This window comes from Rhineura floridana, chromosome 3, assembly GCF_030035675.1.
Source record: "Rhineura floridana isolate rRhiFlo1 chromosome 3, rRhiFlo1.hap2, whole genome shotgun sequence".
NCBI classification, from domain to species: domain Eukaryota; kingdom Metazoa; phylum Chordata; class Lepidosauria; order Squamata; family Rhineuridae; genus Rhineura; species Rhineura floridana.
Genome location: NC_084482.1, coordinates 187893526 through 187910549, shown reverse-complemented (window position 1 = coordinate 187910549; position 17024 = coordinate 187893526). Strand labels below are relative to the sequence as shown.

The 17024-nt window shown below is 41.7% G+C and overlaps 1 protein-coding gene across 1 annotated transcript in view; it reads left to right on the top strand.

Annotated features, from left to right (window-relative positions):
- Nucleotides 1-6280, top strand: part of PRKAR2A (protein kinase cAMP-dependent type II regulatory subunit alpha) — a 129699-nt gene extending 123419 nt beyond the window's left edge. The window contains exon 11 of the mRNA XM_061618788.1: nt 1849-6280. Coding sequence (XP_061474772.1) covers nt 1849-1982 — 134 coding nt within the window. The 3' untranslated portion in view covers nt 1983-6280. The remainder of the gene's footprint in view (nt 1-1848) is intronic.
- The last annotated feature ends 10744 nt before the right edge of the window (nt 6281-17024 follow it).

Genomic DNA, 17024 nt, shown 5'->3' with positions numbered 1-17024 from the left:
AAGCTTGTTGAGTCTCGCTAGTGCTCTGTTCAGGAGAGAGTACACCCCAGACTAGAACATACCCAGCATACCCACATTCCTTTGTAGTTTCATGCTGCAAGGGATGATGGGTAGTGGCAGGCAAGTTGACATTCCAGTCCTTTGTTGTTGATCTCATGGAAATTTGTTAAGAGATTCTTCCAACGAACTCTAGTGTTCTCCAGAACACATTTTTTAAATCCTCTGACCTTGAATGAAGAGAAAGCACTCAAGGAAAAATATGCTTAAATCAAGAGATATCATGGTTGAATACAATCCCCTCCAGTTTGCTTCAATTTCACTGGGCATTCAGCACTTTTATTGTTTTATAAATTTATGTCGCACTGTCCAATGCTAATCCCCCCCCAGGGTTATTCCCAATACAGTGATTAAAATAATAAAACAGTTGAAATCAATACCAAATAAAACAGCAGGACAACTGAGGTATTAAAATGATTTCCATGAAAGATTAAAAAGCCTGGTTCCAAAAAGTCATTAAGTGCAGTTCAACTCATATTTCTGCCAGGCTGGGGAGTGTTAGATGCAGCAGACCCCTGGCTGAGCTGGCAGGGTCCCAGCTCTGCTGGGCTGAGCCACAGTGCTGCCAGAACCCTGCTAGCACTGCAAGGGATAGCTAGCCAGGTAGATGGAAAGCTGGCGGAAGCCCTAAAAATGGGGCATTCCGGGGGTGTGGCAGGGGAGGAGGTGCGGGGGGGTATGCAACTTCCAAGTCCCCCTCGGAACTCTCCCCCGGGTCCCGATCCCCACAATAATTCTGCTGGTTTATAGGCTGGCACAGTAAAGAAATTAGAATGGTGATCTATGGGGACCACATACTCACTGGTAGGCCTGTTCGCTGGAGCCGGCTATTCCCATCTGGCTCCTGTGGAGCAGCACCCGACAGAGCTGGGGCTCAGCCAGGCTGGCAGCTCCCAAGTGGCAAGTGGATGCTGCAGAGCTTTCTGCCGGCTCCTCCTACATCCCACCATTTGGATTGCTCTGCCCAGTAGACACCAGGCAAGTCTCTCTGGGAAAGCTTTCCATAAAAGGGGCAGCACAACTTAGAAGGCTCTTTTTCAAAGTTGTAAATTTCATTCAGATACATAAGAAGAGTCCTGTTGGGTCAGACAAAAGGCCCATTCAGTCCAGTATATTCTATTCCTACAATGACCAAACAGATGGTATGGGAAGCCCACCAGCTCTTCTCATTCCCACCAGCTGATATTTAGAGGCATGTTGCCTCTGATACTGGAAGTATACTGATTTCAGAAAAGTTGTTCTCCAGTTTGGCTTGCCATTTGCTTGGGTGTGAGCTAGAGGAGAATTGATCCAATCACAGTATTGATTTCTTTATTTGTATGCTGAGGTTTCCCTGAAGTTTTTTTGGTTTGAAATGTGGTGAAAAGTTTGGAAACCAGCTTGTTAATAGATCTGATTTGTGCTCACTGGCTTTGCTTTCTTACCATTTTGCTAGGTGTGACCTATAATCTAGAATTAGACACTTCTGTAATAGCCTTGGAAGCCAAGGTAAATAGCATTGCCTGACAAAAGTTTCTGTGAAAAGTGGCTTCCCAGAGAAAGGAGAAATAATCTTATTTGGAAAAGGTCATTTGGGTCAACGGTACCAATTTTCAAGTGTCTCTAAGCAGCAGCCCAAACCTGGTGGCCACTCTTGTAGCAACTTTAAACACCCCCAGGAACAAGATCTCCCAGTTTTCTGGTTAACTTGTCATATTGCCTATTTCTTTGGAAGTTTGGGGTGGCAGCGAGCATTTCCCTTGGAAACACTGTTGATGCATTCTTTCTATTTCTTTCTGTGTTTCTGTGCAGTTATGGATGTGCAAGCATTTGAGAGGTTACTTGGGCCCTGCATGGACATTATGAAGAGGAATATAACCCATTACGAGGAGCAGCTGGTGGCGTTGTTTGGTTCTAGCATGGACCTGACACATCCAGGCAATTAGGCACAGAGTACTTTAGTGCCTTCTCAGTTCAAGACACAGAAAAGTCTCCTATTAGCAACAACGCAGCACCACACAAATGAAAAAAGGACACTACGGGACAGTGGCTGTTGGTGTCTTCTTGGGCATTTATTTTTAGAAACCTACATAGCTCTCAGCACAGCTGGACGGGTCAAGGTTTGTTCCAGCCCTCCACTTTGCTGCTGAAATTTCATTATTAGACCTAGCTTACTGCTGAGTCTCTTAATCCTCCTTTCACTTTTGCTTGATTCAGAATGGCATGTCTCTCCAACAATTCAAGTGCCTGATACAAAAGATGTGGAGCCCTCTATCTGTTCTTGTTTAAAAAAAAGAGAGAGAAAAACTTTGTAATCTGTGATTTGGAATAGCAGGTGGTCTTTGTTCTCCCAGGGACAGCCACCTCCTTACGATATCTTCCTTTTGACACCCCACTCCCCAACAAAATCTGCTTTTAATACTGATGATGTACTTGGATTTGAAATAGTTGGTAATGTCAAGGGCATGGGAAGATTTTTCAGCTAGCGAGTTTGCTAGTTCTGAGCTTTTCCTGCCATCTGCTGGACATGGCAAGCACTGCAACTCTTAAAGCTTCAGGGTCCAAAGGAGTCCCTACTTGGTCAGTAATGAGTAATAAAGTAAAATACAGAATTGTGAGTAGTATCAAACAGTAAACAGAATTTTTAAAATATATTTTTAGGCTGCAGCGAATTTGAATAATAGGTCATAGGATCCAGTGGCCACAAGTGTTGCAACAGTATTGTCCTCTGAAAGTTTAGCTGTTTCTTAAATTAGACTGATTTGTGGTCTGATGGGAAATAGTAGTACAAACACAAATTCCTGTTTGTGGGGACTCTTTATAGTCCTCAGTTTTGCATGGCACTGCCCTGGGCAGATTCAGTTTTAATGCTCTTTTTTAAAAAAAGGAGGGTTGATTTTTTTTGTAACTTATGAATATTTATGTACTAAAGGGGGCTCCCTTCAATTGTAATATTTTACAACGTTCTTTAACATAATTAGGTATACACTTTACAATTGCCAAGCCTATTTGCTAAATATTTTTGAAACTTATTTCAAATGTGAATGATTTTTTTTTTTAAAAAAAACCAACCTAAAATGAAAAAAAATCTCACTCCCTGGGCAATTGTAGCTGGAGGGATGTTTTTGAGCTCAGATTCAGTTAATGAAATTTCTCTAAAATAGCTGCTAAGCCAACAGCATTTTTAAAAAAGGTGTCTGTTTCTGTATTGGTACTTATTAAAAGTAATGAGCGACATCCAGTGATACCCACCCACTTGTGCAATGGAAATCTGCTTGCACAATGGGACTTGGAATTTCTTTTTCTCTCCTCTCCAGACCCCTGTACATCCCTGAACATCTCCTCCAACAGTTTCCCCAATCCCCTGGAACAGATTTTGGGGGGCATGGGGGGCTGCTGGGGAGAAGAAGGAGAAGCCCATTGCTTGAGGGGATGCCTGCTCTCACTATATTGGACCTCACCCTATCTGGATTAAATTTTATCCAAGTATTATGTCTACAAGAATTGGATTTTGAAATGAATCTCTTTATAGCATTAAAAGAATTCTTAAATGAAAAGTTTATTGAAACCACAAGTAGTCATTTCACTTTGACTGTTTCATTATCAGTGTTTCTTAGCATGTTATAAACATGACTATTTTTGGAGAGAGATTTTGTGGGTTTTTGATTAATAGAATAAAACATTTTACTCATTCTGGCCCAGCCATCTAAACCTGAAATAATTCCATCATTCTGAATTCATCCTTCTTGGCAATGCCACAGGTCCAACACAAGTTAGCTCCTAACTAGTAGCCATTTTCCAACTTTCCCCCAATTTTCTGTTCCTACATTAGTAATTTAAAACTTAATCTTTACCATGTTGTTGAATCAAGGAATGATACTGTACTAGCTTGAAGACAAAAGGACTTAATTTTTTTTTCTTTTTGCAATGAAGACCACCAGAGAAGATGTCCAAGCTCTGGTGATTGTATCCTATGTTTTATCCCCAACATCTCAATTTCAGCGTGTGCGTTCTCTGCTTATAGGAGACAGGTTTGCTACAGTCCCCAAAGCCCAGAAGAAAATAAGCTTAATTCAACTTAAGATTTTACACCAAAGATATTGTTTATCATTGTAAGATTCTCATTGTGTAAAACCTCTTCTAGGTTGTGGATCTAATTAAGGGGTTTGGTTGAAAAGAGTCAATGTGGAGTCTTTGTGGGTTGAGCAGATAGGCATTCAAGGCATTCTGGAATTTTCTTTAAGATTTCATCAAATTTCAGTGGAGCCAAACAAATTCATTCTAGATCCACAATTTCCAGCCAGGGCTTTCCCTTCATTTGTACACCCTGTGCTGACAGAGCTTGGAAAAGTTACTTTTTTGAACTACAAAATGGGATGGGAGTTGTAGTTCAAAAAAGTAACTTTTCCAAGCTCTGGCTGAGCACTTGTTCATTGCAACAGTGGAGGCTTTTGTGCCTGTCCCATATAACATTGCTTTATAGTTCTTACAGGTTATTCAACATGGCTTCTTCTCCACGTGTCCAAACTCAAGAAACACTTGTTGGGGTTCTGTTTGTTGGAGCATTGAAGAGGATTCTGCATTAGAAAGAAAGATGATGACAGGGAAGGGAGATGGATTTACAGGAAGCTGTGTGGGGAGTGGAGTGGGTGGGGGCCATATTAGCTGCATTGTACCTGCTGAAAATAGTTTTCTGAAAGCAGGCAAGTTGAAGGCCTCAATTGCACGATCCCCAAATTAGTCTTGTCCATCTGTGCAAAATTGTTTTATCTCTGTGTGTTTATGGATGGCAGGCTGGTTATATGAATCACTTGATCAAGATCCGTAACTTGCTGGCGTTCCTGTGATAAGTTGTGTGAGAATTCCGCCTTTGAATTGAGAATTCAATCAGGACAGACTTCTTTTCTCTGCTGGATTTAAATTCAAGTCCAGTTTGTAGCCATGTGGATTGCTCCTCGCACTGAAGACATCAATATTATTTTAAAATGAGCCATTTGAAATTTGTCTGAGTGGTAATGATTTGGATATTGTAAAATGATTTGTTGTGAAATATTTAGAGTGGAAGATAATCGGAGCAATCATGTCGACATCTACTATTTCCCCTTTGCACCTCCATCCCCAATCCACCTGGAGTTTTGCAATATTGACTGGTTCAGTTCCAACTTTGGATCACTGCGTTACTTTAGCTACATTAACTTTGTGACATTTGAACATATCTTAAGGACGTTGTTTCTACTTCTTGGATTGCTCTTTATTAAGGAGAAAAGAAATTGCCACTAGTTTGCAAATACAATAATTGGTGATGTCTAGCTTTAATAAGAGAACTCGGCAGTAAAGTGCTAAAGAGCGATATCTCTTAGGACTTGTCTTTTTTTAAAAAAACTTTCTGCTGGTCATTTTTGAGGTTGCTAGGAGGAGCTTGCAGTGTCCTAATATTTCTGTTAATGTCACAGCACAAATTTCACAAGATATATTTATAAAACATACCTGGGAGATATACATATATATGAAAAATCAGCTAGGAAGTGCAGTTGCAGAGGGGGGGAAAGGACAACCCCTTTAAATGTCATTTTCTTTACAGTTGTTCTTGACATGTATTTGTATACTAGTCTTGCCAAAAATACAACTTTTCTGCTCCCCCCCCCCCAGTTATTTTTTGTTGTGAGTACTGCTGGTGAACTCAATGTGCTCCAGTTGCTCCAACCATGTTTCATTTGAAGAGGCCTTCTCTGTGTGGTTTCTCCCTGTTCAGGCTATAGGGCTGTGCTGCACCTTGATCACCCAAGAGACAGAAAATGGTCCCTAGTCGCTTAGGCGCATGACACAAATTTGCTGAGTCTAGCTAAAGCTTAAACCATGTGCAATGAATGCTTTCCTCCAGTCACAAAGGTAATCTCAATTTTGCTTAAAAATGCTACCTCAAGGCTCCAAGTGCTTTAAATGTGTCTTGCCTTTGAGAATTCCACGAATTGATTCTGATAAGTTCTGTTGCATTAAGTATGTGGAATGTTCTCTTGTTTTTTATCTCTTGGGGAGGGGCCTATTTTAACTCATTTTTACAGCTACTGTTTGGTTTTTTTCAACAAGTGTGGGCAGATTTGCAGAAAGATCAGTTCTTGCACTGTAGTATTGCCCAAGGTGGGGACAGAACATCTGCCATATAAGATACTGGTGTCAATCTGATCTGGGGTTTGACTACACTTCCAACTAATAAAAGCTGACATGCCATGTCCAGCCTTCCTGATCTTGTCTGTGTTAGTCTGCTTTTTTCACTTCAACAAATGCAGTCCTTTTCAGTGCTTATAGATTAAAAGAGCCAGTTAGTTCAGGCAATATGTAATGTCTTCCTGGTGCAAGAACTCTTGAGGGGAGAGGAAGGGACTACTGCATAGTGGAAAAATGCATGTTCTGTGTGCAGAGAAGGCCCCAGTTAAATCCTTGGCATCTCCACTAAAACAGACCTCAGGTAGCAGATGCTGGGAGAGATTTCTGTCTGAGACCCTGGAGAGCCATTGCCACACAGGGTAGATAGGACTGGGCTATGGACGGACACGTAGTCTGACATGGTATAAGGCAGATTCCTATGTGGTGGAGTCTTTTTGAGACCATACCAATTCAGATTGCAGGTTAGAAGCATGTCAGAAAGAAAATGGTACTCCATGACATTTCTGAAAGTACACTTCAGCTTTAAGGTTCTAGTCCTCACAGTTATAGAGGAGCTTGTAAATGGGTAATCTGTTCGTCATTCTCCTGCATTACTAGCCATGGGGATGAGACTTTGATTTTCCAAATTCCCAATTTCTGTTTCCCCACCTGCCTACCTAACTTGTTTCTCTTCCCAAACCATTTTTTTGGTTAAATGCATCTTTACACTTTTTATATTATTTTTCTTTTCAGAATTTGGATTTGGGTTTTTATCCCAGAGGGCTCTCTTAAAACGTGCAGCTGGAATAAATGGTTCAGTACCTGGCTTCTAAACAAAGGTTGCAGAACAGATGAACTCTGTTTTATTTACCAGTTTATTACTAGGTGAAATTACACCCATCATAGAGGAATGACTTATGAATCATACATAAGACAATGTTTCATGGCACAGTAAAGTCTAATAAATTTATTATGGCATAAGCTTTTGTGGACTAGAATCTGTCAGATGCATGAAGTGGTATCCTAAGTCGCCCAGGTGTAGAGAAGGAAGAAGAAAAGCAGTAAGGACAAATGCAAAAAATACAGACTGATAATTACATACATAAAATAATTAGTTACAGTTTGCAAAGCAGTGTTAACACAAACATCCTGGCATTGGCAGGCTAATTAATTCAGTTGATTCACACTGCAGTCTCTCTTTGAAGTTCCTTTATTCAAGCATGTTACCTGGTCAGTAAGAGAACGTTCTAGGAGGCTGAAATGTTGTATGAATTATGTCATAGATCGGACTTTTGATTCTTGCCTTTAAAAATGTGACTATGTACAAGCTGGTGGACAGTATCCGTGTTATTGAAAAATTTCAATCCACAAGTCCTGAAGGCAGTTTTATGAGCATTTTTAAAATCACAGCAATAAATACAATCCAAAAACACAAGACAAGCAGGCAGTGGCTCCGGTTACTGTACATGAGGATAAACTTAGGGAAGTAAGTGAAGTCTTCACCTTTTCAGTGACTGAGGCTTGATATGTGTGAAGGAGGAAGAACCTATATGTTCAGTTTTGGTGAGCTAGCAGAGAAGACAAATAGATTAAAGTGAATGGGAGCCTGTTAATCTACATTTATGTTGTACGCATCCCAATTTTAACCCCAGAAGTAAAATTGGAGAGAAACGGAGTGCAGTCCAGGGGGGGAAGCACCAGTGAACTAATAGTATTCCGTTCTGGGCATTCAATTATTTGGGGGTTTCATGACTTCAAACTCATAGGGAAAATCAGGCTGGAGCTCAGGGTCCCTTACAAGGCCTTCAGATATATTGCAGGCTACACTTGCTCCAGATACAAGAACAAAAAATATTTGTTACAACACAAAAATATCTGTTGTAAGAATGTTCTTACTTGGTATTCTTTTCTGTTGCTGCCGGTGTTCCTTCAGGTAAAATGACAAATCCTCTTAGATTGAGATGGTGTCTTGCATTGCATTCTGTGTATGCTTTGCCAGATATGTGGTGTGCTTTTCGCTCCCCAGCACTGCATTTTTGCTGGTACAACAGTCTTACAGTTTAGGCACTCATCTGGTTGCCAGTGGCAAGTAAAAAATGCCTCTGGGTAGCCAGGGGCAGTTCACCACCATTGCATGTGAGTTTGTAGGCACTGTGCTACACTTTTCTTCTCCACCCTCCCTCAGGTCCTAATCCATCTTGGGGAAAATGGAAATGGACTGCCTTCAAGTTGATCCTGACTTACGGCGACCCTGTGAATAGGGATTTCATGGTAAGCGGTATTTAGAGGGGGTTTACCATTGCCTCCCTCTGAGGCTAGTCCTCCCCAGCTGGCGAGGGCCTGCTCAGTTTGCCACAGCTGCACAAGTCAGCCCCTTCCTTGTCTGCAACCGCCAGCTGGGGGGCAACTGGGCTCCTTGGGACTATGCAGCTTGTCCACGGCTGCACAGGTGGCAGGGCACGTAACCCCCAAGCCACTCACTGTGGGGGTGATCTTTAGCTGGCCCTTGACACCCAGGAGACACGAGTGGGGATTTGAACTCACAGACTCTTCCCCTTCCCCTTTTTCCCCACAAGATTTTATTACAACATAACTGAGTACCAGTTTTAGCAAAAAAAATGGTCATCATGTTGCAATCTCTAATGTGACAAGAACTTGGTCCTCATTTTTCCTGTAAGTGTCAAGTTGTAGCATGCAGACAGGTATTCTCAATGGCTATCCCATAGCTGTGGAAAGTTTGTCCCAAAGAGTTTCTTGTAGGGCTTTCTTGTAGGGCTGTCTGTATGGAATGACATTAGTCCTCGACTTAAGCAGCTAATTTTATACAATAGTTTGTTCAATTAATATCTTATTCTTGTTGGTTTCACTTCAAGCCCTTGGGATGCAGAGTTAGAAATGTTTTTTTAAGTTTAGTTAGTTTTGCTACAACTGTTCTTGATCAATTCTGGGAGCAATCAGCATGCCCATAGCCAATCAAATTTCATGTCAAGCAATACCAAGTCTTTCTCTTTTTTTGTATAACCAAAGGTGCAAAATGTTCCAGGCAGCAGGTATTTGAGGATATTAGTCTTTCCACTCACATTAATAATAATAATAATAATAATAATAATAATAATAATAATAATAATAATAATAATAATAATAATAACAACTTTATTTCTACCCCGCCCTTTTTCCAATAGGACTCAGAGCGGCTTACAACTAAAAACAACACCATTAAAACATACAGAAATATACAATTAAAATAGAATTAAACTATGAGAAAAATTAAAAACCATAAAACATATGTTAAAAACAGCGGACAATTTAAAATAATAAAATCATATACTGTAGTCACCAATCCTATGACATTTAATCTTGGTCGTTCTCTATCCCAAATGCCTGTTGAAATAAAACACTCTTGTTTCCTGAAAGACGGCAAGGAGGGAGCTAATCGCACCTCACTCGGAAGGGAGTTCCATAGCCTAGGGGCGGCCACCGAAAAGGCCCTATCTCGTGTCCGCATCATATGTACTTGCGAAGGTGTGGGGAGCACAAGAAGGGCCTCACCTGAAGATCTCAAATCCCGGACAGGTTCATGTAGGGAGATACGATCTGTCAAATAGCCTGGACCTGAGCCGTATAGGGCTTTGTAGGTCAAAATCAGCACTTTGAATTGTGACCGGAAACAGATTGGCAGCCAGTGGAGCTGTTGTAACAGGGGAGTTTTATGGTCCCTGTAACCAGCCCCGGTTAGCACTCTGGCTGCAGCTCTTTGTACCAATTTAAGTTTCCGAACAGTCTTCAAAGGCAGCCCCACGTAGAGCACGTTACAGTAGTCTAAGTGGGATGTAACCAAGGCATGCATCACCCTAGTCAGATCAGGCAGCTCCAGGAACGGGCGCAGCTGGCGCACCAGTTTTAATTGGGCAAAGGCGCTCCTGGTTACAGCAGTAATCTGGGCCTCCAAATTCAAAGCTGAGTCCAAGAGTACACCCAAACTGCGAACCTGAAACTTCAGGGGGAGTGCAACCCCATCCAGCACCAGTTGAATCCCTATTCTCTGATCTGCCCTCCGACTGACCAGGAGTACCTCTGTTTTGTCAGGATTTAATCTCAACTTGTTTGCCCTCATCCAGTCCATCACTGATGCCAGACACTGATTTAGGACCTGTACGGCTTCCTTGGCTTCAGGTGGAAAAGAGAAATAGAGTTGAGTGTCATCGGCATACTGATGGCACCGAACCCCAAAACTCCGGACAACCTCTCCCAGCGGTTTCATGTAGATGTTAAATAACATGGGGGACAAAACAGAACCCTGAGGAACCCCATAGGTCAATGGCCAGGGGGTCGAGCAGGAGTCCCCCAGTACCACCTTCTGGGTTCGGTCCTCCAGGAAGGACTGGAGCCACTGTAACAGTGCCCCCAAGTCCCATCTCAGCAAGGCGGCCCAGAAGGATACCATGATCGATGGTATCGAAAGCCGCTGAGAGGTCCAGTAGAACCAACAGAGAGACACTCCCCCTGTCCAGTTCTCTGCGTAGGTCATCCACCTAGGTGACCAAAGCCGTCTCTGTCCCATAGCCAGGCCTGAACCCAGATTGAAATGGATCCAGATAATCCGTATCATCCAGGAGTCTCTGGAGTTGGGCGACCACCACACGCTCTATTATCTTGCTTAAAAATGGAATATTGGAGACTGGCCGGTAGTTGCCTAGTAAAGAGGGATCCAGGGAGGGCTTTTTCAGCAGTGGTCTTATAACTGCCTCCTTTAAGCATGATGGAATTCTGCCTTGTTGTAGAGAGGCATTAACTACTCCCCTGACCCAATCGACCAGTCCCCCTCTGGTACTTCTAATGAGCCAGGAAGGGCAAGGGTCCAGTACACAAGTGGTGGCACGTGCCGCTCCAAGGATCTTGTCCACATCCTCAGGCAGGACAAGTTGAAAAGAATCCATTTTAATTGGACAAACAGGCACCAAAGTTACATCCTCAGAGACTGTATCAATTTTAGCATCCAAGTCAGAGCGAATCTGAGCGACTTTGTCTGCAAAGTGCCGTGCAAATTCTTGACAGCGGTCTGCTGAGTGGTCAGAATTACCCTCACGGGGGCTGGAACTTAACAGCCCCCTAACCACTCAAAACAGTTCCACTGGACAGCTCCCAGCAGACGCAATGGAGGCCGAGAAGAAAGATTTCTTCTTAGCCCGTACTGCCTCGGAGTAGGCCTTCAAATAGGCTCTAGCCTGAGATCGATCAGCTTCGCTCCGAGTCTTCCGCCAACGTCGCTCTAGTCCCCGTCTGACACGTTTCATCACCACCAACTCCTTGGAAAACCATGGGGCTGGTTTGGCTCCACTCCGAAAGAGGGGACGCTCGGGAGTGATCGTGTCCACCACCCTGGCCATTTCTCTATTCCAGAGGTCAACCAGGATTTCGACAGGATCGCCTGCCAAGGTGACAGGAAAATCTCCAAGAGCCGTCAGGAAGCCATCCGGATCCATCAGCCTCCTGGGACGGACCATTCTAATCGGTCCCCCACCCCTGCAGAGGTTCTGAGTCCCAGTGAGTCTAAACCCGACCAGGTAGTGATCTGTCCATGACAACGGAACTTTCCAGGCTGACAAAGACAAGAAATATTTATTGGCTCAGTAATATGTCCTTAAAAATACAGTAGCATCCAACAACAGATTTTGCTGGGTCTAAGCTGTTTTTAGCTCCAGAAAAGTAAATTATTGGCTGTACTGGCATGCATTACTCCCTTCGCCCCTTTCTATAAAGCAGATTTTGGTTGGATCAGCTCCCTGGAAGGGACAGAAAGTGCCTGCTTTGTGCATAAACCTTTCGATGCCAGGGTCAATTGGGCAGCTTTCTAAAATTGCTTTTGTTGTACGCCTTGGATTCTCAGGCCTCCATTGATGCCTCTCTCTCAGATTCTGTCTCTGGATACAAATCTTACACCAGCCACCATCTCTTCTGTGCTTGCATTAGATGCTGGAAAGCCAGAAGGAATCAACTAATGATACATAATGTGACTTGGAGGTAGATGGTATGGTGCGGCAAGAATAACAGTGCACACACAATGGTTGAGGGAAGGATACCAGCCTATTCCTCTTGAATATCTACGTTCATCCTTGCCCAACATAAGTGCTTTGTGTTGGCAGCCTGAACGATCAATTTGTCACAGGAAGGAAGAAATATCATGAAGATTAGTGTAATAAACAGGAACCCACAATGATCATCACTATGTAGTGCAGGATGTGTCTATGCGAGCTGAGTGATAATGCATCCAGCTCCCACTAAGAAATGATTGACCAACCAACTCTGAAATACATTAGATAAATTTTGTCTAAAGTGTGATCCTAATTAAAAGCACATTTGCAATGAGTTCAGAGATAAAGTCCTCATAACCCCTATAAATGGCAAGCAAACTGGTGTCTATCCTCTAATACTCCCACTCTTCTCTTGCCCCATTCCTCCTTGGTGTCCTACAAGCACATGGATTCATTCTAACTTTCATGGGGTTATCAAAAATGGTGATGGTACTTCTGCATGAGCTAGAGCCCAAATGAATTGGGACAGAAGCAAAAGTGAAATGGGGTATGGTAGGATTTTGGTGGGGTAAAACCCTGTGTTACGTTTGACTCCTCTGCACTGCATCTAGAGATCTGTCCACATGCGAGCGAAAGTAATATTGCCACAAGAAGATGGCCACCTTGTGCCCGCTTCTTTAAAGGTCTAAAGTTGAAGTCCATGGACTTACTTGTGCTAAGAGGGAAGGGTGGTAGTGGTGTAAAAGATCCCTAAAATATTGGTACAAAATGAGATAGAAGTAGCCACTCTGTCAGATAAAGAATATCTCTTTGGATGTATATACACTCCAAACTCTAGTAAAAAAAATATTTTAAAATAAATGAGATCTTGCAACCTCACTCTGATGAAGAGAATCTAGTAAGTGGCGACTTCAATGCAGTGATTAAACCAGAAGTGGACAAATCAAGACAGGGAAGTATGGGGGCATTACCTAAATACTTTTAAAGCATCTCAGACAATTTGATTTAGTGGATACAGGGAGCCATTTCTACCCAACAAAAAAAAATTATACGTTTGACTCCCCATGACGTAAGACATATTCATGTATGGACATTTTTTAATATCCCAATACTTGACAAAACAAATTATTAGCTCTAGAACTGAAGCACAAATTTATGCTAACCACACTCCAATCTCTATAGAGTGGAAACCTGTTCATAATAACCATTACTTTATATAGCACTTTGGAGTTTTGAAAGTGCTTTGTGTATTATCTTTAACCCTTACAATAGCTCAGCATTAGAAGTATTTTCATTAGTAGTATGTAGGGGAAAGTGCACTACAGTTTTGGCTGGAGAACTGAGGCTAAGAGTTGCTTGTTGGGGATTTCATTTGTGAGCTGCTGGAGGAGCAAGATTTGAATTGAGACTGTCATGGTTTATAGTTTATAATTTTAGCTACTACGTTGCACAAGTACAACACCAAAGTTATCCATTACTGCTTGTTACTCCAAATCATTTTCTTTTGATAACTTTTAAAAAGACTATATTTTAATTTTAAGCAAATTAAAACAATCCCGTGACTTTGAGTTCCTGTTAACATGAGTTAAGGACACTTGATTTCAAACTGTGTGGCTGTTGTTTTTGCAACTTTACCTACCTGCCTTCACTTTCTGGCCTGGACCAAAAGAGAAGCAACATTTTCATGAGTGATTGCTTCTGTTGATGGCATATTACATTAAAACAATTAAACAATAATATTTAAACACTACTTCAAGAGCCTTTGCATCAGACATGAATGTTCAAAAGACATTTTGCAGAAAGCTGACATGTTTAGTTAAGTACTTGGTTAGGTTGCTTGTTTGATTAAAAGCCTTTTTGTTGGATAAAATATGTCGCTGATCAAAACAGCAGATTTTTTAACCCCCCTTTTTCTTTTAAGTACTTACGCAACGTGGGATTCTCAGAATGGTTGCCTGTTCTAAGACAGTCCTTGCTGTGATAAATGTGTGTTTCAGAACATTATTTCATTATAGTAATATACACATTTATATAGATTTAATTAAGACTCAAACAATCAGTTATTTAATCTGCACTACTTCTCGCTAATTTCAAATATCTTACCTGTCTTCACATTCTGGTGGTCCTAGAAAATAAGTTGTATGCAGTGTGAATGGAGGTGATTGTGGACAATTAAACTACAGTCCAATTCCTTAGACACATTGCATTGCAGCTATTCTGCTTGTTTAGCTACCCTAGGATCCTAATTCACAACTAGAAATGGGACAAAATATAGTGCATCACACACGCAAAGATTCAGGTAGAACTTAGCATCCAGCTTTTGAAACTATGCAAATTCAACACTTGGAGTCTTTAAATGTAGCCTTGAAATCCATTTCATTTGCCAAACAGAGCTCTGGTGTCTTTCAAGAACAGAATAAGATAAAACAAGAGGTGCACGGCTGTCTCTGATAGCAAGCCTGTGCCTCCCCCAGACTGCTCAGTAATGTGTAACAAAACCAAAAATGTATAGCATTACAGCACGGCATTTGGTTTCCTCGCTCATTCCTCTCTTACATCACTGAGTTCTGACTAAGATTGCAATCCAATACATACTTACCTGGCAATAAGTCCCACTGAACCCATGCTTATGCCTGAGTAGACATGTACAGTATTAGATTGCAGCCTTAATTTCTGAACCAGACTCAGCAGGTAAAATTAACTGTGTACAGGAGTCTTGATCAAGCACAATTTGCCCTGCTAGGGTAGACAATAAGGATTGTGCTGTTGAAGATGTGCCCCTGGTGCTAACTTAACCTGTGCAAGGTTAAAAAAGAAAAAGAAAACTGCATGCCTTACACTAGATCAAACAAAGCTGATCTGTGCAGGTCATTAGATTACCTTGTCTCCTACAGTCAAGGAGAAATTAATTGTCTAACTCCCGGCAAGTTTCTCCTGGCTTCTATCCTAAGTCCAAGGATTGATTCATCACATCCCTAAGCATAATAAGAAGGCCTGCCCATGCCAGCTAGTTGTCATGCATTTGTCCCTTACTTTCTTGAACACCATTACTCTCCTCAAAAGCTCATAGCGTACATTTGTCATCAAGGCTGGATTGCTGTTCAGAATTTCTCTGTTGCTGTATGTTGTGAACCCTCCCTCTCTCTTCCCACCCTACCACACCAACTCACCTAGGTCACTGGAAGCCCCACACCCCATGACAATCTTCAGTGCTTTGCATCAAATCTCAGGGTCACTCCAATGCCTGCCAGCACTGCTTTTATAGTGCAATTGTTGTGCAGTTCAGGAGCTTTGAAGCTGAGCTTATCAAGGCTTTAAGGCTTATTGTTATAAGGAGAACAGAGCTGAATGAAAAGGAAATTACCTTCACCTCTGTGAAGGATGATCTATATGGTTCTTATTACACTAAAGCAATTCTTACCTTAATTTGTTTGAGCTCTGGCTTGGCACTTGAGCTGCATTTAGAATTCACTTTAAAATATTTTACTGTTGCCCTTAAACAGCTCTATACAAAACAAATGGAGGACCAGGAGCCCAGTGTTACAGACACATGTTGGTAAATGTAGCAACCTTTGTTCCACCAGGTAGGAGTATGTAGGGGAAAGTGCACTACAAGTAATAAGCCCTTGTAGCCTATTTTATTTTGGGTCTGTTTGACAGGGCTGGGTTTTGGCTGAATTGAGTGTTTCTCTGGAGAAAAGGGACTTCTTGTTAGAGAATGTTCTAATCGGGGTGTGTGTCTGTATGCTGTCGTGGGAAAAAAATCACCAAAATTACCTGTGACAAAAGAATTCAGTTCTGAGACCCGCATAAATTGTATAAATTTGCATGTTCTCATTTTATATAATTCTGGTTTTGCTAGTCAAGGGAGGGACATGGAGCCATGTAGCAACAACCCTGCCATCTACAAATCTTCAGCTTTCAACAATATATTTACAGCCATAAGGTCTAGGAACGTTTAACAAATGAAAACCGAGATCCTCAAGAAATGGAATTCTGCACTCATGGTACTGTGGCAGACATACAGCACTAGTAGCAGCTTATAAAGCCATTATCTCCATTCAAGCACAAGAATTGCCTGCAGGTTCAGGAAAAAATGCCCATTTTGTCCTGCAGTGCTTTTCTAACTGTGCCCAGCTTAAAAGCAGGGCATGAGGGTAATTAGCCATTTCTCTGGTTGTCCTAGTACTTGGTGTTCAGAAGTATAATATTTCTTATATACATGGATGGTCCATTTAGTTATCCTACCTAATAGCTACTGATAGCTGTTGATGGACTTCATGCTCCATACATTTATCTAATTCTTTTCTAAAAGCCATCTAAGTTAGTAGCTGCATCTTGTGGTAGTGAGTTCCATCAGGGTTTTTTTTTTATGCTTAGCATAAAGTAGTACTTATAGCTGTCCTGAGCCTAATGCCAATCAACCATTTGGAGAGCCAAAGCTGTAGCATTTATATGAGCAGGAGAAAAGTGTGTATACCTGTCCTCTCTGCAAAGTTTAATAAGCCTCTATCATACCTCCATATCACTCTTTTTTATTATTATTAACATGGCAATTGTTTCATGTGACTTGCATAATTTCTTGGGAATGTTCAGTAAAGCTGGAGAAAAATGTTAACACTGTTAGCTGCCCACTTCAGCTTTGATTGGGAAATAAAGGTAAGCGCTAAAGTTGAAGGACTCTGTGTGCATTTTCCTGATGAAGCATTCTTTAATCATTTCAGCCAGTCATGCTCAGTTCAGTTTATTAATGTTGAACCATAATTTCCAGGATAATCAGCATTATTTGTACAAGAAATCTCTATTTAACCA